General features: G+C 46.0%; 3 protein-coding genes across 6 annotated transcripts in view; 1 reads left to right on the top strand and 2 right to left on the bottom strand.

Annotated features, from left to right (window-relative positions):
- The first annotated feature begins 32 nt into the window (after positions 1-32).
- Positions 33-13,230, top strand: ATF1 (activating transcription factor 1). Of its 4 annotated transcripts, XM_010720530.3 has the most exons (9): positions 33-293; positions 3,562-3,675; positions 3,772-3,848; positions 5,540-5,668; positions 7,453-7,553; positions 8,536-8,666; positions 9,228-9,407; positions 9,503-9,662; positions 10,421-13,230. In XM_010720530.3, the coding sequence occupies exons 1-9, from the start codon at positions 269-271 to the stop codon at positions 10,563-10,565; spliced, it is 1,062 nt and encodes a 353-aa protein (XP_010718832.1). In that variant the 5' UTR covers positions 33-268; the 3' UTR covers positions 10,566-13,230. The 4 variants fall into 4 exon arrangements, with proteins under 4 accessions (XP_010718832.1, XP_003214277.1, XP_019476722.1 ...); XM_003214229.4 differs by lacking the exon at positions 3,772-3,848 and having other exon boundaries at positions 34-293; XM_019621177.2 differs by lacking the exons at positions 33-293; positions 3,772-3,848 and having other exon boundaries at positions 3,364-3,675.
- A 970-nt stretch (positions 13,231-14,200) lies between these two features.
- Positions 14,201-17,875, bottom strand: TMPRSS12 (transmembrane serine protease 12). Its single transcript, XM_010720529.3, has 5 exons — positions 17,713-17,875; positions 17,103-17,301; positions 16,210-16,481; positions 15,401-15,543; positions 14,201-14,562 (listed from the first exon to the last, which is right to left on the bottom strand). The coding sequence occupies exons 1-5, from the start codon at positions 17,813-17,815 to the stop codon at positions 14,323-14,325; spliced, it is 957 nt and encodes a 318-aa protein (XP_010718831.1). The 5' UTR covers positions 17,816-17,875; the 3' UTR covers positions 14,201-14,322.
- Positions 17,876-18,463: 588 nt separating this feature from the next.
- The window catches only part of METTL7A (methyltransferase like 7A), a 1,887-nt gene continuing 951 nt past the window's right edge, over positions 18,464-19,399 (bottom strand). The window contains exon 2 of the mRNA XM_010720528.3: positions 18,464-18,841. Within this exon, the coding sequence (XP_010718830.1) occupies positions 18,605-18,841 (237 nt within the window). The 3' untranslated portion in view covers positions 18,464-18,604. The remainder of the gene's footprint in view (positions 18,842-19,399) is intronic.

Raw genomic sequence — 19,399 nt, 5'->3', positions numbered from 1 at the left:
TGGCGGTCCTGTGGCGCTGAGGCCGGACGCGCGTTTCCATCCGCTTTGTGCCCCGCAGCCCCCGGGCCGCTTTCAGGTGGCCGTGCGGTGTCGTTTCGTAACGATCTCAGCGACGTTTTCCCTCACACAAATCCCGAGGTCCCCACGGGGCCGTCTGCCTCGTCCGTGCAGAGGCTGCGGGGTTTTGTTTCTCGTGTTCGGAGCGCTGCTGAGGCAGAAACGGGGGGCAGAGTGGAAGGAAGCACTCGTGGAAAGGCCTGCCGGAGCTATGAGGAGCGCTCGGTGCCAAGGCTGTGAGTTGAGCGGGCAGTCTGACTCGGGGCTCCTCCTGGCTGAGTGCACGGGATGCGCTGTCCTTCACTGCTTTGAGTGGTTCCTAGAAAAAGAATTGCAGCTCTGTCTGTCTTCTGGATGAAAAACGCTTTCCTAAAGCGTCTTCGTTGTAGGTGAAGCAGAAAGCGTTTTAGCCACAAACGTTTGCTTGTGAGGATGGCGCATTTTGAGGCATTAAGGAATCCAAAATTTCAGCAGTTGGTGGAGTGGATTTTCACCAGATGGTTGAAATTATTTTCTGTGATTATATCCACCCATGTTTGATTATTCACAGAATCACAGAATGGCCTGGGTTGGAAGGGCCCTCAAGGATTGTGAAGATCCAACCCCCCTGCCACATGCACGGCCACCAACTACACATCTCACAGCAGCCCAGGCTGCCCAGGGCCCCATCCAACCTGGCCCTGAATGCCTCCAGGGATGGACGGGGCATCCACAGCCTCTCTGGGCAGCTGTTCCAGCACCTCACCACTCTCATAGCAAAGAACTTCCCCCTGAGATCCAACCTCAATCTTCCCTCCTTCAGCTTCAAACCATTTCCCCTTGTCCTGCTGTTATCCACCCTTTCAAAGAGTTGACTCCACACTTAGCACTGGAAGAGAAAACTCAGTCTCCACTATTCTTTGAATTCTGGCTTTATAGTGTCTTACAGCATTTCAATACTGAAGTATAATTTAGGCCTTCCACTTGTTAGATTTAAGAAGGTGGGTTCTTCCTTTGGTGATCCCACGCTGCAGCTCGCAGTGCTTTGCCTTATGCACAGCTTTTGTATTCTGTGGTTTCATTCGTTGTCCCCCAGTTGTGCTTTGGGGCTCCATCTGAGGCAACGAATCCAAACTCACATCTGAAATGGAGTTGGAAGTGGTAGCGGTCGCTTCTCAGAACTTTTCAAACAAATCCATTCTTTGTAGTGCTGCCATTGCAGTATCCTTTCACGTAAATTAAAGTGATTGTGAGGTTTTGTTCTGGAAAGCATCAATCTTGCCCATCTAATGTTAAAAAGTGGTTTTCATGGAGAGTGCTACAAGCTCAGGTGTACCCTTCTGTGTCCCCTCATGGTGCAAAACTCTTCCTTCACCCCAAAACTATGCAGCCAGTTCTGATAAATGCACGTTCTGTTGTTGCTGGAGGCAGCTGTAGCTGCGCTGTGAAGGCTGCAGCCTTCCTATCTCCCATCTTCAGTACTTCTCTTCTGAGCTGAGAGCTTCAGGTTGAGGTTTTTCGCTGGAACTGAATTTCTGAGAGCTGAGAGATGGCAATCAGCATTCCAGGTGTTCAACTGAGGCCCTTCCTGTGCCAAGTTCCTGGTTTTCCAGGTGCGTGGGTTGTTGTGGCAGGGCAGAGGCACATCAGGCAGAGTGCAGAGGCTGACCGTGGAGGGTACCATCCCATGGAGGGAATAAAATGCAAGAATAACTTTCACCATGTGAAATTTGTCTGCCAAATCTCTTTTATTTTACCGAAATTGATGGATGTTGGCTGAACCTTTCTGCCGAGCAAGTAGCGTTGCAATGAACTTGAGAAAATGCATTTGTAATGGGAAATATTTTGTTTGCTTTATTCCTGTAAGTACAAGTTCACACCTCTCAGAGAAAGATCAGCATAGGTTTCTGTGCTCTCTCCCCAGTTTGTTTATTTTGAGTGGTTTTCTATCAGTTTCATTGTTTCTTGCAGTCAGTTTTGCTGTTGTTGCGAGTTTTCATGGGACAGCCAAGCAGAGACAAGCAGTAAAGGAGTGGGGGAAGCGGGGAATGTGGTTTAGCACTACAGAAATGAATGGGTTATTTCTGCAGCACTGGAAATTTATGCTAGTTTTTTGCTGTTGACTGGATTTCAGTTTGACGGTGCCCTGTTTACTGGTGACATTTGGTACGTATCTCCCTTTGCCCAGGTGCAAAATGCAGATTTTCCTTGGTGAAGCAAGAGGAGGGGGTACACAAAGCTGCGATGGGTGCAGTTCATTCTGCTCTCTGTTCTTTGTAGCTTTGAGATGTTTGAATGCCTTCACTTCTCTATTTTATCTCCTTAAAAACAAAGCCAGACAGCCCCTGAGACGCTGAAGTGAGCTCTGCAGCAGCAGCAATGGGAGAAGGGAGCGCATGGGGCTGCTTGGCTGCAGCTCAAGCACTGCTCCCACGGACCCACTCTGCAATTCAGCCTTCCTCGTGCTGCTGCAGCTGAATCAACGGGCGAATTGCACAGCAGTGAGCACAGTGGGAAGCTGGACTGGGTGTTTGAGGGTGTTTGTCCCGCACTGGGAAGGACACAGCTTCGTGTAGCACCAAGGCATTGCCCTCTCCTCACTTATCCCTCCATAAAGCCCAGGTTTGAGTGACTTCCTGAGGAGTTCTGCCCCGGGACTCCTCATTGCGTGAACGAACGCCGCTCCTGGTGCGTGCTGACTTTTTACCCTCTGAGTAAACGTCAGGCTGAGAGAGCTGTGGTTTATCTCAGTAGGGAAAAATCAATGACTCACATTTCCACAGAAAGAAATGTAATTTCCAGTCTCATAGCAACTGTCCTCTCAACAGTTTGAAACCTTCTGTGACAAAATGTTTAACGCTCACCGATCATCTCTTACTGCTCCCGGCTGGTCCACCCACTCACCCCACCCAACAGCAGGCGTTTTTACATCGCCGTATCCCCCAACATGGGGAGGGCTTTGTTGTCAGGTCGTGTTGAACAGTTAAATATAAGATCTTGGAGATCTTATATATAAGATCTTGGAGAGAAGCGTTACTTGGTTTGTTATACTGAGACCCATTTACTCTCGCGGGGTTTCAAACTCAGCTCTGTGTTCTTTGAATTCCTGATTTGTGTTTCTGTACCTTCAGCTGCTGGAAGATGGATTTGGCTGCGAGCTCGGCGAAACGTTGGGAAAATCATTTTCTTTAAGAGCTGCTTTGTTTAGGTTTTCTTCCCACATGTCGTGATCTGATGGTGCGTTTTCACCAAAACTCGGGATATTCGGTAAATGTTTTTAACAGCAAAGTTCAGCTCTGGGCCTGAGGCGGTGCCAGCGATCAGAACTCAGCCGTGTTGGGCCATCACAGACACTGCTTTGTGCTGCTCTGAGGCCTGGGGAGGCAGCGTGCTAATTGAACTAATTAAAAAGGTGCAAGTGAGGCTAAAAGCACCACGTGCTGAGACTTCCTGAAGCATCGCTCGGGCTCCCACCTCCTGGTCCAAGTTACTGTTAACTAATTTAACTTGTTCCTTCTCTTGTAGCTGATTATGGAAGAGGTGCACAAGAGCAGCAGCAGCTCCGTGCCGCCTTCCCAGCCCTCGGCCGCACAAGGTACAGCACTGCAGGCAGCTCAGCTCTCTCATATTGCTCAACAGGTAAAGCCTGGGCCAAACCTCGGCAAACGTTTGAGGTGGTTAAGAGCCATGGTTTTTTCACACGTGCTACAAACTGTATTAATTCTTGAATTTTAGAAACACTTGGAGAAGGAAAAAACGAGAGAAGGTTGAGAGAAATATACATATTGATGGACAGCACAATTAATAAAAGGGTGTGTATTCAGAAAACCAAAATTAATGTCGTGTGAGTGAGATGGGCAGATGCAGCCCAACAGTTGGGTTGGGTGGAATGTGCTCTGACACGGCCAGCAGCCTGACTTGCAGGAGCTGCTCGGTAACGAATCGAGGGCCTGACTTTCATTTTTTTTCAGAAGAAGCATTTGCAGCTCCTTTTGTAGCAATGGCAGTTCTGGGTGCTCAGCACCATGGAAACACTTGGATTTTAGCCCAACATGAATATATTTAATGTGATAAAGCGTATGGAGTTGGAAATTTGACATAGTTTCCTGGAGGTAACATCACATTCAAAGCTCTAACCTGACTTCCTCGTGATTCAAATGTCTGCATCTGAAGCACCTTTCTCTAGGTAAAGTCTGCAGCACTCTTGTGAACCAATGTTTTGCAGCCTGTCCGCTGTGTACTCTATGGAAGCGTTTTAAATCTGATGTAAAACTTGGATAACTGCATGAGTCAAAGACTGCAGAGCTCCAGCAGGCGTCCTGCTGTTGGTCTGCAGTGGGCTGATCTTTGGATCTGGTTTTACATAAGGATGCCAGTGCAACTTGATATTGTGATGCACTACAGGTAGTATTAAATGCAAAGTTATCAGTGTGAGTTTTAAGGATTCCTTCATCTTGTCACACATTGCAGATTAATAAAGCTGGTGGAGAGGTGTGGTGAGGAAACTTGTGCATCTGCGTGTGTAACTTGATGAATTTCAAGCACAAAGGCTCGTGCAAAATCCACACAGAAATCCTCTGCAGACCTAATAGAACGTGATTTATTTTACAGTCTTTTATACAGGAGCAGCAGCAGTAATTAAGTTTTGCCAATTAAGCCTAGATTTCAGCTACAACATTAATTGAAATCGATGGTTGCAAAACATTAAGAAGCAAAATATTTTAAGAGATGCCGTAATTTTTACTCGGAAAAATCTGCTCTTTGCTCTGCTTGCTTGGCCAGAGCTCGTGTTCCTTGCCTCATTTCTTTACTCTCATGGCTGATACTTTTCATACCGCCCTTCTGCCTTGCCTTTCCAAGTAGATCAGTCAGCTTCTGCTGTGCTCTGCTCCTGTCAGTCCTTATCTTGGATATCTTTGCACAACGGCTTCATGACGTTGCTTAAAAAAGGGCAAGAAGCCTGATGTGCACAGGAGTTGTGCCACCTTCTGCATTGCTTTGGTGCTGTTGGTTTGATCTCAGCCCTGGGACTTGTTGACAGTTTCGTCTGGGTTTAGATCTCAGTGCCCCAAACTCCTACTGACTTTGGTGTCGCCCTTGAGATGAAATCTAACCTGTGACAAAGGTGAAGTGCTATAAATGTGGGCCTTTAACTGGGAGCACTGATGGAGAAATATGGGAGCAGTCGTGCTCTGCTCTCCTCAGCATTGTGGTTCTGAGGAATTCTGCTCTGTTGTCCTTCAGTTTGGACAACCTGTATTTAAGTCGCAGCATTTTAATCATTTGCCCATCATGCATATTTGATTTTCTCCCTCACCTGAGGCAAATAAGTAACAGTTTCAGCCTTTTCATATGCAGATATATACCTGAAAAATGCACATCTTAACTTCTGGGGCTTAACTTAAAAGAAGCTTCTGCTGATGCATGTTCTCCTCTAGCTTTCCTTCATGTGTTCTGACTGCTGCAGAAGCTGTGCTTGTTCACGATCTCTGATTTGTTGCAGATGTCTCTGCGAGGTCCTGCTCCTCTGACAGTTGTTCAGCTTCCTGGAGAGCAAGTCCAGGTCCAGGGAGTGATTCAGACAGCGCAGTCCTCTTCTGTAATCCACTCACCCCAGGTGCAAACAGTGCAGGTAACCACAAAGTGTCTGTTGAATAACCAAGAATCCTGTTCTACGTGCATGAGAAGACTTGTAAAGGCTTGTCTGATGCAGCTCAGTCTGCTAAGTATCTGTGAGAGATAGTGAGAGTGCAGAGAAAGGGTGATGGGAATGCATCATTCTTACTGAATATTTCAGGTAGAAGTTATTTGTATTGCTAAAATTGTCACTGAAATTAAGCTGTTTGATATTACCTCCCTTTATAAAAAAAGAAAAGCAGACAAACCTGACCACAACTTTCTAGCTAATGCTCTTAGCAGACATGCAACCAGCATGCTTCAGTAACTCAGTAAGGAGAGCACAGAATAACCCAGTGAAGAAAATGTGTCCTTGGAAAAGGCAGACCTGAGTGATGGTGGGGGAGCTGGTGGTTGCTCACCACGTGTGCTGTGACTCCATTTCTGTGGTACCCAACTGCTTTGCTTGCTTACTCACTCGCCATGTGATTTTTGCTCAAGCCACTTCAGAGAGGTGCCCTGGGGAGCGACAGCTGAGTCTGTTACAGCTCCATTCAGTTCTGGGCTGCAGAGACCTCTGGGCAGCAAGGCACTGAAGTTACACTGAGAAATAACTGCAGCAATCCACCAAGCGAGTGGAAGAGCTGTGCTGAAACACTCCTTGGTTACTCATCTTTTTAGCTGTGCTTATCTATTCATGTGACATTCAACTGATAAACCATGAGAAAAAAAACACTGACACTTCTTCAGCTACCATTGTTGCTATAACTGGTAGTGGAAAAGAAAACACATTTCACCCTGCTGAAAACAGCTCAGCACCCGATTTACTGGGCTGTCTTGAGCCCCTTTCCTGTTATATTCTGACTGCAGGGTCCCCAGTGAAGGTACCCTTGTATTTTTGGGTAATTTATGAGCATTGTGGCCTTGTTGCTCAGAGGGAAAAAGGTCATACGTGAGCAATATGGGTTTTTTTTTTTTTTCAAGTGTTGATAGTAGGTTGTGCTTTTTATCTCTGAGGCAGTGGCAGCAGTTAAGTGAAAGAAGCTTTTCTCAGAGCTGTGTGCATTCTTGTTGCTGGCACACAGATAAGTACAAATATGTGTTTTGTTAGCTTGTATTTAATAAGGAGCTTCAAGGAAAGGAATAACACTTGGCAGCTGGCTGAGAACGCAGTGGGACAAGGCTGGAGATAACACTTTGCATACTTACTCCCTGATATGTTTCTGCCTTAAATATTATTTTCACTTGGTTCTCATCTTCTGGCCACCAAAACATGCTGCTTGTCTCTCTGCAGAAAACATTTATTTCATGTGTTTGTACATAAATGGTTTCTGTTCCCTCGGTCTCCTCAGACAAATCCATCTGTGGGAGCAGTGTATCTCTGCAGGCCACATCAGCTGTTTAGGTAGTTGGGTTTGTAAGAGTTTTATTTGTATTTCTTCAAATTGTTTTAGAATTTCTGGTTGGATTAATCCTGCAGTCGTAGAACAGTTGGCTTCAGATGGTGGAAGTTCATCAGTTTATGGTAGGAGAATCTCTTGAGTTTTCTTTTTATAAGGAGTTGATAGGTTTGCATCCTTTGCTTTTACAGTGAAAATGTTCTGTTTGACTATGAAACAGAACTGCCAGAAATTAGATAGCACTGAGTCTAGAAATCCACCATTTTTTCTTCCTCTGTGTAATCAGCTGCATTTGTGTCATTTTCATGCTGCTGTAGCTCATACAAAACTAACACGTGTGATCTGCTCTGCATTTCTGTTACGTAGCACACAGGGTAACCACATGGGATGTGTTTTTTAGGTGTCTTCTTTGTCTGAGAGCGAGGATTCTCAGGACTCATCAGACAGCATAGGCTCTACTCAGAAAGCTCGGGGGATCTTAGCGCGTCGTCCATCTTACCGGTAAGTGCTGCACACACTTTATTTTGTGCTGATACTTGAATCCAAAAGAGCAGCTTCTTCTGACAGCTTTCTCTGTTCCGTCGACCCCTGCGTTGTTTTCCTCCTCTTGAAACATGGGTTGGATCTGCTCGTGCACTGCACAAGTTGAGGATGCCACGTGAGCTATCGTTTGCTGCAGGGAAACTTTGACTTAACGGACTGGAGGTTGACTTGGAGGTGATGTGGCCCAGGGAAAATTGTTTATCAGCTCTAGTTTCACTCCGTGATGTCATAAATGCAGGGAACAAGTAAGCAGTCTCACTGTGTGCTGACAGAGCAAGGGATCTTACTTTAAACTTTTCGGAAGTAACTTTCTGGTTACTTTTCCTTTCTTGTTTATTCAGACATTAGACAGAGCAAACTGGTTTTAACTGAGTATCCAAGGTTTGTTCTTGAGAGAACTGAGTATCAAGTTGTAACTCAGAAAAATCCTTTCCTAGGCCAGCTATGAACCCCTGGAAAAATGTTTGTGGTGGAAACTCTGATGCAGGATTGTACTGAAATGAAGTGATGCAGCTGCAGTATAAGACAGACTTCAGTACGAAGTGTTTTGGCACGCTGGAGGTTACTGAAATCTACTCTGTGTGGTGCAGGTTCTCACTGCAGGTTTACCAGTCCAAGGATTTCAGGCTTTTAGAGGATAATTACTGAAAATGTGGGATTTGCACTGACCTGCACATACAGATCTCTTATAGATCAGTAGCTGTCTTGAATTGCTCTTAACACATGAAATGATTCAAGTGATTAAATAAAAAACCTAGAATTTAAAAACTACAGAAATGTAATTACAGAAAGAGTTGGATGCAGTCAACTCATGCAAAATTCTGGTAATCCTCAAACTCTTTTCTGCAAAGCAAAACAGGGACAGTAGATGGCAACTATTACTGCAGTAATTTGTGATCTTTGCCTGCTGTTACAGCTGATAAACTCTTCTTTTCCATAGAAAAATTTTGAAAGATCTCTCTTCTGAAGATACAAGGGATAGAAAAGGAGATGAGGAAAGTCCTGGGGTCTCCACTGTTACGTCCATGTCTGTTCCCACACCCATCTACCAGACAAGCACTGGACAGTACAGTATGTTGTACAAAATGTGTGCCTACCTCCATAGATGTCTGCTGAACTTACAGTAAAATACAGATCTGTTTTTTATACATTCGAGACTAAGATGAAATTCAGAAGGTTTGGTTATTTATCTGATAGTTAATAACATTAGTACTGTTTCCTATCTGAAACTAGACTGGTGTCTAAACTCTGCTTTATTATCTTAATTTTTGCACACGAGGCGTTCAAAGGATGTTTTTATGAAGCACAGAACAGTCTGTTAGATTTAGTCCAAAAGGTGTGATTGGGTACCACTGTATACCTGAGATCTGCACCAAAAGGCTCTTTGTAGGCTGCAGGAGATGTCTGGAGGACCTCCTGTCCCTGTGTTCTGTGGCCTTGGTGTTCATATTGCTGTTTTTCACTTTTTTCCCCCCTTGGCCCCAGGGATGGGTTCATTAAAAGCCTTTTGAAATTAGCAGTGCTTTTCAGCAGTGGGTTGAGATACAGATTTGCCGACTGGAAGAGTTGTACATTCTACAGCCTTATCTGTACAGTGACAGATATTTTCTTGCATATCCCTTTCTCTTTAAGTTGCCATTGCTGCAAATGGATTGCAGCTGGCCAGCGCTGGTGCTGATGGAGTGCAAGGCCTGCAGACTTTAACCATGACGAATGCTGGTGGGACCCAGCCTGGGACAACAATCCTGCAGTATGCACAGACATCAGATGGCCAGCAGATACTCGTACCCAGCAACCAGGTGGTAGTGCAGAGTGAGTATGTGATGGGTTACAAGTGCTGATCAGTGACACAGGTGTGTTTTGGTAACTCTGCCACGTTTTGACGTGTTATGCTGTGACCACCACAGCTGCATCAGGAGACATGCAGACCTACCAGATCCGCACCACGCCGACCACCACGTCCCTCCCCCAGACCGTGGTCATGACATCTCCTGTCACCCTGACATCACAGTCCAGTAAGACAGACGATCCGCAGCTGAAACGAGAGATAAGGCTGATGAAGAACAGGTATGTGAGTGCACTCGGGCTGCCTCGATTGTGCTGAGATCACAGAAGCACAGAATGTCAGGGATTGGAAGGGAGCTTGAAAGATCATCCAGTCCAGCCCCCCTGCTGGAGCAGAAACACCCAGATCAGGTCACACAGGAGCGCATCCAGGCGGGTTCTGAATGTCTCCACAGAAGGAGACCCCACGGCCTCTCTGGGCAGCCTGTTCAGTGCTCTGTTACCCTCACCATGAAGTTTTTTCTCATGTTTTTGTGGACCTCCCATGTTCCAGCTCTCACCACTGCCCATTATCATTGGGTGTCACTGAGAAGAGCCTGGCTCCATCCTCCCGACACCCTTTACGTATTTATAAACATTAATCAAGTCTCCCATCAGTCTCCTCGAAACTAAAGAGACCCAGCTCCCTCAGCCTTTCCTCGTCAGGGTCGATGTGTCTTCAGAGGACAGGGATCAGTTGTAGGCTAACACTGCTGCCATCATATGCTATAAACAGTGACCAAAAATCAGAAGTTTTGATCAAAATGTGCCATGTGCTCTGTCTGTCCCACACCATCTAAAGAAAACAGTTTGTTTTTTCCCTGCAGATTGATGTGTGCTACCAGGAACTGCTCCATGTCACGCTTTCCACCTGTGGTGGTGCAGCTTTCCATTCGTTTTGTTCATGATTTCAGTTCTTTCCTCGTGTTGGTCAGTGTTGTAATGCTGGTAAAAGAGACAAATCTCAGATAAACAACAGTGAATTCTGTTCTGTGTTGCAGAGAAGCTGCTCGAGAGTGCCGTAGGAAGAAGAAGGAATATGTGAAATGTCTGGAGAACCGAGTTGCAGTCCTGGAAAACCAGAACAAAACTCTAATTGAAGAGCTAAAAACTTTGAAAGATCTTTACTGTCATAAAAGTGTGTAAGAAAAGGAGGTAAAACTTTGGTGGACTGTTGAAATTTCAGAGAATTTTTTTTTTTTTATACTGAATTTTTTAACTAGATGAAAGGTCAAAAGTGAAACTTTTCTACCTAGATTTCACAACCTAAAGACTGTATAGATTTTATTTACAACGTGTTGGTGACAAAGTACAAAAAGGAGACAAGAAAACCTCACCACAATTCCTGCTGGCTCAACTGGAAACTTTATATACAGTCAAGATTGCATCTACAACAAAAGGATATTGGCGTTTTACCAGGCAGGTGATCAGAATTTCTCTGGCAGTTTTTACCTCTTATACTGGGGACAATATTTGGTTTCAATTAAAACGTGGATGGAATGGAATCCTTGCCATAGTTAACATTGTTAGTAACATTTATAACCAGTGTACGTTTTGATTTCTTAACTCTTTCAATCCTTGCTCTTCCTTTCAGTTATCTGTATGTAAATATTTTAATTTGAACCTGTAAGTTGCTATTTACAGGTGCAGGTGATAAGAAGCTAATCCTGTGCTCGAGGCATAAATTATGTTTCCTCTTTTTCAGCTGACAGTTTTACAGGTTTTTCTTTTTGTTTTTTTTGTTTGTTTCTTTTTTTTTCCTTCAATGTTTGCTGTGTTTATCAAATTAGGGAAGGATCTGCAGAAAGCAGCGAGAGGAGCAGCCCTGAAAATGCCTGGGGTGCATGGATTGGTGTTGACTTCAGAGAGCTCAACACATCCAAATGTTTTAAAGCACAGTTTGGTAGAATGAGGAACGGTGCACAGAGGTTTCTGGAGGATGATTTCACAATGGTTTGTTTTTAGTTGCTGGGCACAGTAGGCATCTATAATGGAACAAGAAATGGTGTGCTGATTACCTACACGATTAAATATGCACTGTTTATTCTGTCTGGAGATTCTCCTGTGCTTTGGGACGTAAACCAAATAGAAGTACGATAAAGCAGAGAACAGAAGAAAATACCAAAGGGTTTCATGAGATTCTATGGTTTGTATGCTGAAAGTGGTGCGAAACTTCTGGACTAATTTTGTAAAGTAGGTGATATTTTGCAAAGTAATGGTATCTTTGTAAGAAAATACTCTATTGAAAACAGGTAGACGGTCGGTATATTTTGTAGCTGAATTGTGATCTTTACAAGTTCCAAAATTAAGTTTATATACGTATTTTGACAGTTTATATATTTCATTTTAGTAAACAAATGAAATATTTTGTGAACCAGATTTTCAAGCATATATTTTTATGGATAGCACAAAGTCAAATGAGATCCTCTTTGGTGTAGGAGATATTTGAATTAATTTTATATGTCTGTAGGCAACTTACAGAAGAAATGGGTGTTGGGGGAAAAAATGAATCGGGGCTTTTTTCCCTACAGTTGATAATATCTGCACATTAGATCTGATTGCTCTCACAGATTCTGGTCGGTAGCACTTTGATTTGTTTCAGGCAGGCGTTGTGTTTGATGTGACCAGGGCTCTTTCTGGGTGTTAAAATCCACGTGGGCAGCGCTGGGAGTCCTCCTCACCCCCAGAGCTCCCTCCAACCTCAGCTGTTCTGCCATTCTGTGACACAGACAAACGCGTGCGCAGAGCTTCTTGCATGATGAACAAATGCACTATTCTCCATAGTTAGGATCGGATCCTGCTTCCAGAGCTGTCAGCAGGAATTGCACTATGGGCTACGTGTGTTAGAGCTACGTGTGTGTGCTGTGCTGGCTCAGACCTGAATGAAATTAGGCGATGTGCTCATTCCCTGGATGTGTACTGCTTTCCCTGTGGTCAGTTTTTATTTTACTCATTTTGAACTCATGGGTTTCTGAGCAAGCAGAGCTTGCAAGTGCTGTGAGAGAGGCTGCACTCCACAGTCCCGCTGTTAGCAGGCTTTAGAAGCATTTTTGTTCCAGGCTTTCTGAATAGAACGCGTCCATCATCCACAACACATTTCCTTTAGGCCAGACTGGAGCGTACAGTCCTGTTCTCAGTCATGTCAGACACAAAAAGAATGCTTTTGTTGCACATCAGCCAGAGCAAGCAATGCTGAGAAAGCCATTAGATGAGTAAATTGCTCCTGGGGAGTGCTCAGCACCTCCAAAATTGGACTGTCACTGTCTGCCATCTCTGTGTGTACACTTCAGAGGGACTGATCTGCAGTGCTGGGACTGGTGTGACAGCTCCTCTGTGCAGTATCCTCATCCTCACTGCGTGCTGTCCTTCCTTTACCTTCTTTTGTAATACGGAATCATCATCATAAAAGAAGTCATCACATGTTAAGACTGTACAAAAAAATGGTGGCCAATTCTTTCTGTATTTCAGCAAGTGGAGCAAATACAGAGTGCTGCCAGGCGTAATGTTAGGCAGTGCTTATCCTCTTTTGGAAAGAGCAGCTGGATTTTTCATCATGGAGGTATTCACCAGTAACACGGGTTTGCTCGTTAAGTTATCACTCATCACAAAGTACTGATTTTGGATTTATTTCAAAACGTCAACAGTAAGAGAACAAAATTTGTATCCTGAGAGTGAGAGGTGTAGTACCAAACACTGCTCTGCTGTTTTGTTCCAAACCAACGTATGTGCTTTATATGAACTGTAAATATTTGTCAAAACAATTAGATGGTTGCAGATTTTGACCTTGGTAAATAAAGTCGCCAAAAGATAACTCTGATGTTCCTTATTTCTTGTCCCAACTTGCTTTTGATTAACACAGGACTGCAGCAGCTCTGAATGTCTGTGTTGTGTAGCATGGGGTCAGAAAGCAGTGCGTGATGATGGAGCAGCACCAGAGGTCTCTTCCCACGTGCGTCCTCCCGGCACTCGCAGTGCTGTGCTGTCCTGCAATCCTTAGTGGAGCACCTTTGGTCTTTCTGCAAATATTTGCTTCAGTTCAGCCTCTGCTAACCGAAACCATGGTGCTTTCTGCTGACATTCACCCAGCAGAGGGAGCATCTGTGCCATCCGCGGAGCCGCGGTGGGATTCCATAGTCACCACGTTTCTGACAGCTGGAAAAGCATAGAAGTAGGGTAGGGAAAAACACTTCCAGCTGGTGCAGTTCCTATACTCATTTTCACTATTAGGGTCGAGGTCGTTACCATTTCTTCTCCTGTCAGAACAGATATAAGGCAGAAAGCAGAAAAGATGGTAATGCATTGCACACGTTTGGGAGCACTGGGCAGTGTTTTTAATGTTAGATTTCAGGCTTTTAGGATTGCTCTCGTAAAACTAAAACTCTCACAGTCTCCTTGCAGGTCCGTGGGAGAAGTTTTTCACAAGAAAAAGCCACCGATTTATCTCAAGGAAATTGTGTTTTGTTGTAAGAATGCTAAGATACTCAGTGAGACACATTGCAGCACTCCTTTAAGTGAGGGTAGAACGCACTGCATAAGGTGGTGAGATGTTAAATCACTGCTTCCTTCTGACAAACAGACAATTGATAATCACGTTATCATCTTGTTATCTTGTGACATACACTAATGAGTTTTAATGTAATGAATTCATGTAACCTCAGAAAAGATGGGAGGTTATCACGGTTTGAAACCTCACATCCTTAAAAAATACTGCTGGATGCGTGTATTAACTATTGTTACCCCGCTGTAGTTCCTACATTTACAAGAAATGACACAACCCCAGATTTTCTTTAAGTGTTGTTTACAATGCAGGTTGGATGCACACAAGTAGGGCCTATTGCTCCACGACCTGTTGTGGAACGTGAGCTGAACGCGCCGGCCGAGCTGTGCTGATGCTGATGCTGCTTTAGGAAGTGTACAGGAGCAGCATCCCTATGGCAGTCAGGGGAAGGGCGGTGCTGGCAGGAGCTGTGGCTGTGCTGCTCAGCAGAAGTTGGGATTTGATCCACTTTCTGTATGGAGCCGATCGGACGTAGATGCCGGGGAATTTGGGATGGCCGCAGCCGAGCCCAAAGCTGGTGACCCCCATCACGTAGTATTTGTTGGCTATGGGGTGGTGGCACGCCAAAGCCCCTCCACTGTCTCCCTATAAATAAACAATAACAGAAATCAGTGCCTATATTCTCCTCCAGGAAACGATTTAGAAGCACTGGTAATGAATCCACTTATTTGAATGAGTTACTGGGAGCAGCACGGAGCTGTGTAGGGTCAGAAATACGCTCTGACTTTGCATTCCGAGTCCTGTCCACACAGCTTTGTTCCTTGTGCAGAAGACACATTCTGACACTGCAATAACCAGGAAACACAGCGATGAAAACACAGCCTGAATCTGTGCCAAATCACTTGCTTAGAGAAAAAGAGCTGAGGGAAGCAGGAAGTCTATCAGACTAATGACACACTTAGGAATGCATTGTTTTTTAATTATAAATGGCTCCGCATCGCAGCTGATGCCTCAATTTTAGCACAGGGCTCCTGACCTGAGAACTGTTGCTTCTGAGAAAGAGATACTGAGCGCTCAGCATTTCAATGCAGCTCTTGCTGCTGAGCGCCCAGTGCTGGTGCTGCCTTTCAAAAGCACAAAACCACGCAGGATGCATCGTGGTGCACACACTGCATGCACACACTGTGTGTGCACACCTGTTTCAATAGTGCATGATCCCTGGGCCACCACGTGAACTCTGTGACGCCTGCACACCACGACGGTGCCCCTTCCGTTAGCTCAGCCTTTCCTCCAGCTGAGCTCTTTGTGCACACTTCTGAGATGTGGGGTTTTTTTTTGGATACGCCGTTTCACCTCTATTTGTGATACCTCTTTTCCAGTTGGATCTATTTTCATTCTAGCATTTGTGCCATTTTAATTAACGATGCTATGAACAGTGGTCACCAGGATGCCCTCCATGGTTTCTATGGGGGGAGGATTTTACCTGGCAGGAATCAACGTCTCCTGATGAAGAGCCAGCACAGATCATGTTGGCGTTGATCAGACCTCCATATGCATCAGAGCTGTTACAGACATGAGAAGGAATGATTTCCACTTCTGCCTCTTGCAGCACAGACGAAGTTTTGCCTTTAGTGGAATACAGCAGAAAGAAAAGTCAGGCGTTGCTGCTGCTGTGTGTAGCAGTTCCTGCTGTAGTGTCCTGTCCCAGTTTTGTTAGCTTAAAGGTACCCGTGTACCTGCTCAGACATGTGCTAGCATAGAGGTCTGCCTTCCCATGGCACAGTGTGGCTCGTTGGCCTTGCTGGAAATGCCACAGGTTCTGTTCTAATGATGACACAGCCTTCAGCTCTCCTCCAAATCCCCTCTCTGTGCACGGTGCCAGCTGGGGTTGCATCACCTGCACTCAATGTGGTGAAAGAGCAGCCACTCCTGAAACCAACTGGGACCTCTGAGCTGAGAGGGCACTTTGTGAGAGCTGTTATTTTTCGAGATAAAAGCTCTTTTAGAAGAGCTCTTTTAGAAGTGCTCTTAAGCGTATCATGACCCTGAAAGCTGTCTTTCTTTTCCTTTATTTGCATTATCCTTAGCAGGAAGGCCACGCGTTGATGCCTTCAGTTACACCTGGGCAGCCTTAATCTGCTTTCAATGGCAAAAGCACTGAGAGCAGATCGTCAGCTGCAGAAGGATGAAATGATGCTATGGGGTGAGAGCACAGCCCGAGCAAATGCAAAGAACGCATGAATGAAACCTCACATCAGCACCGGAGCTGATGGTGTATCAACAAACCCTTACCTTTTTCTGCTATGCGTCCCCAGCCACTGATGAAACACCTTGTTTCATTGTCAGGGTACAGCTGAGGGTGTGCAGGAGGTAAGCAGATGGGTTGGATGTAGTCGCTGTAGTGCACAGCAGAATGAAGCTTAAATAACGCGATGTCGTTTTCAAACGTCTCTCTGTTGAAGTCGGGGTGCACGGAGATCTGGGCGATGCTCCTTTTTGCTGCATGTTTGCTGTATTTCCAAAGGCTATTTGTGCCCAGCACAGCTCTCCAATAATACGGGTCCCTAAGGGAGAACGCAGTCAGCATGAGCTTGCAAAAACTTCTGTGTAGATTTTGCAACTGTGTTAACAACTACAGTGTTGGGATGGCCAAAATGCAGCTTTGGATGCGGTTAAAAAGCCTCTTCTGAAAAGGTTTGTGCCCACATTGTCAAAGAAAAGGAGTTGTGTTGAATTCGTTGTTTGTTAAGCAGGAAAAAAGAAATGGAATGGGGGAAAAAACAGTGGAGCTTTACAGAGTTGTGTTTCTCAGCTGAGCATTGCAACGTTTTCTTTTTGCGGTGAGCTTTGCTTGTTTAGAAGGGTCAATTAAATCTCTGCTTTGCTTATTTAGAAAGGTCTATCGAAAAACCAAAAGCTCACGGGGAAAAAAAATGGGCAAAGCAAAAAGAAAGCCCCCAGCCCAGCAGAGATGTAACCTGGGCCCAAAAGGACTGAGCCGAGCAGTGCGTTCCCAAGATTCAGTGCCACCCGTGGGGCTGCAGATGGGTTCTGCATCAGCTGAGCTCTGCCCACCCCACGTCCCATTCGTTGGCACTTTGTTTAAAGGCGCCCACAGTAACGATCTGCAGATCTGCTACACCTTCCCCCTGCGCTACAAAGCAGCTGTCAGCAGCGATACCCACATCCGTCCCGTCGTGCAGTGGCCGGCGGTGAGCACGGAGTTCTCACTGACCAAAGCTCCGCCGCACACGTGGGCAAATTCCACCCCCACGAGGTGCACCTGGAGGCTGACGGCCCACGGCCAAGCTCCCAGTAGGGCTTCGTGGCCGCCCACAATCCTGGATTCTAAGCTGCCATCCACGAGCGGCCGCCGTCCGCACTCTGCAGAACAGAACCAAGTTGGCTGTGGGGCTCGAATGCAGCGTTTGGTGCATTGGCTGCAGTGTTTGCTGGTGGTGTTTTTTCTGTCTGCTGTGTTACTTGCTGTGGTTTTTTTTAATGTTTCAAGCTGGAGTGCTGATTCTGGAGAGAAAATGTGGGTGTTTTATTCCGCATGAAGCGCATTTTGCCCGGTTGCAGGCGTATTTCTTGCGTTCAGGTTCACTGTGCACATAGTGAGGGTGTCCCAGCCACTGCAGCTTTGTGAATTCATCAGATTTGGGGACAGACACAGTTTTTACATGGAGTTTTGTGTGGCAGCTGCACAGCAATAGGCCCAGCCCTCCTCCTCCTCCCCACTGCCTCCCAGTGTTCCCCCAAACCGCCCGTTGGCCACCTCCATCCCATCAATACCAACAAAGACCTCCAAGGACATCCACGGTGCCACCACAGCAGGCATGGTGCTGCCCAGGACCCACAGCAGCAGCACGGAGGAGGTGGGCAGCCGGGGCCGCATCCTCCTTCGGGGGCACAAGATGGCGGCGGGGCCACCAACGGCCACCAACAGCTTCTGATGACCACTAATGGGGCTGAGGTACCCATGGGACACCTTAAAGAAATCCCTGAGTGTGTTAAGCACAATGCTTTTAATGCTCTGCTGGCGAGCTGTGTTATAACCGAGGGCCACACAAGGGCAGGCGGGCAGCCAAGCAGTGAGAGTGGCAATGGGCGTTATCCTCCCAGTGTTCTTTCTTTGCAAATAAGTAACTCTCTGTTGAGCAAAGATTGTGTGTCAGAGGCTCTGTGTTGGTTTGATAAGGCCAGAGAGCCTTCAAAGTGAGGGGAGAGGGACGTGAATGCCAGTGGTGCCCTCAGCATGGGGCTGGGACCTCAGTGGGGAGCGGGGGGCACTTCCAGATGGAGGGGTTCACGTCTTTGTTTTGTCTGCCAGGCTTTGCTGTTCTGCTTTTTTGGCGGTGTGGGGGTCCCGCCCTGTCCATGTATCTGGGGACAGTATTGTTGGTAGGTGGGTGGTTGGAGCGGATACCTTAGAGGTCTTTTCCAACCTTAATATTCTGTTGGTTCTATATGGTTCCAGAGCCTTTACTGCACACCCAGCAAAGCACTTTTAGCTTAAAAATATTCACAGAACTGACTCTCCTCCTCCATTTCACATCTGAATCAAACATTTATTAAGGTTTTCAACCACGCTGCCTACATTCATTGGCCCGGATTAGCTGATGCTCTTTGTGCTCTTTGATCACGCCCAGGAGTTGTGGAGGTGAACAGCACGAAGTGCTCCATGTCATTTCACGGCGTACCCAATGATGTGCGGCTTAATGGGAGTCCAGGGCAGCGGCACGCTGATGTGCTGCAGTTTCAGCTCCGAGAAATTGGCCTCTTCCAGATCCTTCCATATCTCCCTGGTCAGGCAGCAGCCGTCAAACACGAGTTTCCACGTCGGGTGGCAAACCTGCTGCCAGAACAGCTTCCAGCTGGAAGGGCTCGCGGCCACGTGCTCCAAAAAATAGAAAACGCCTCCCTGGGGGTTGAACACAGCTCAGTGCCATAGGAACACACACTGCCCTCCTCACTGCTCAGTGCCCATCACCCCCAGCTCCCTCAGCCCACTGAATTCTCCATCCCCTCTCTTTGCTTTTCTGATGTTTACTGGAATTGATATCAGCATAGACTCAAAGTGCATATTTCAGAAGCGTGAAGCATGTCCCTGTTTGGTCCCTCCTTCATTGCAGCAATAGTTTGTTGCCTTTTTGTTTGCACTACAGTTGCTAACGTGCTGTTTTGTTTCAGTGCAGACTGAGAGGTCTATGTAAGCCCCAACAAAACTCATTGGATTTTTGCAGCCCAGGGTGTTGGCTTGGAAATAGCATTTTAATGGCTAAAATCCTATTGCAAAACAAAACACAACAACAACAAAAAACCAACAAAATGAAAACATTAACACAGCTTTCCCTTTTTATTTTTATTTTTGACTGTATGTTTCCATTGCTTTGCACCACCCAGCACTGCAGAGTGCCTCTAACTCTTACCTTACAAACCGGGCCTGGGTTGTAGTCTCAAAAACAAAAATTTTCTTTTT

This window comes from Meleagris gallopavo, chromosome 17 (assembly GCF_000146605.3).
Source record: "Meleagris gallopavo isolate NT-WF06-2002-E0010 breed Aviagen turkey brand Nicholas breeding stock chromosome 17, Turkey_5.1, whole genome shotgun sequence".
Lineage (NCBI taxonomy): Eukaryota > Metazoa > Chordata > Aves > Galliformes > Phasianidae > Meleagris > Meleagris gallopavo.
Note: the sequence above shows the minus strand (reverse complement) of the source record. Positions and strands in the feature narration are given on the sequence as shown.

Bases quoted from the DNA above. Each gene is read 5' to 3' on its own strand.
- ATF1 (XM_010720530.3), top strand. From the start codon at position 269: ATGAGGAGCGCTCGGTGCCAAGGCT. The intron at 5,669-7,452 runs GTAACCACAAAG...TGTGTTTTTTAG, and splicing joins CCCAGGTGCAAACAGTGCAG to GTGTCTTCTTTGTCTGAGAG. The intron at 9,663-10,420 runs GTATGTGAGTGC...TCTGTGTTGCAG, and splicing joins ATAAGGCTGATGAAGAACAG to AGAAGCTGCTCGAGAGTGCC.
- TMPRSS12 (XM_010720529.3), bottom strand. From the start codon at position 17,815: ATGCGGCCCCGGCTGCCCACCTCCTCCGTGCTGCTGCTGTGGGTCCTG. The intron at 16,482-17,102 runs GTGGGTATCGCT...GTTCTCCCTTAG, and splicing joins CACTGCACGACGGGACGGAT to GGACCCGTATTATTGGAGAG. The intron at 15,544-16,209 runs GTAAGGGTTTGT...ATTCCACTAAAG, and splicing joins GGGACGCATAGCAGAAAAAG to GCAAAACTTCGTCTGTGCTG.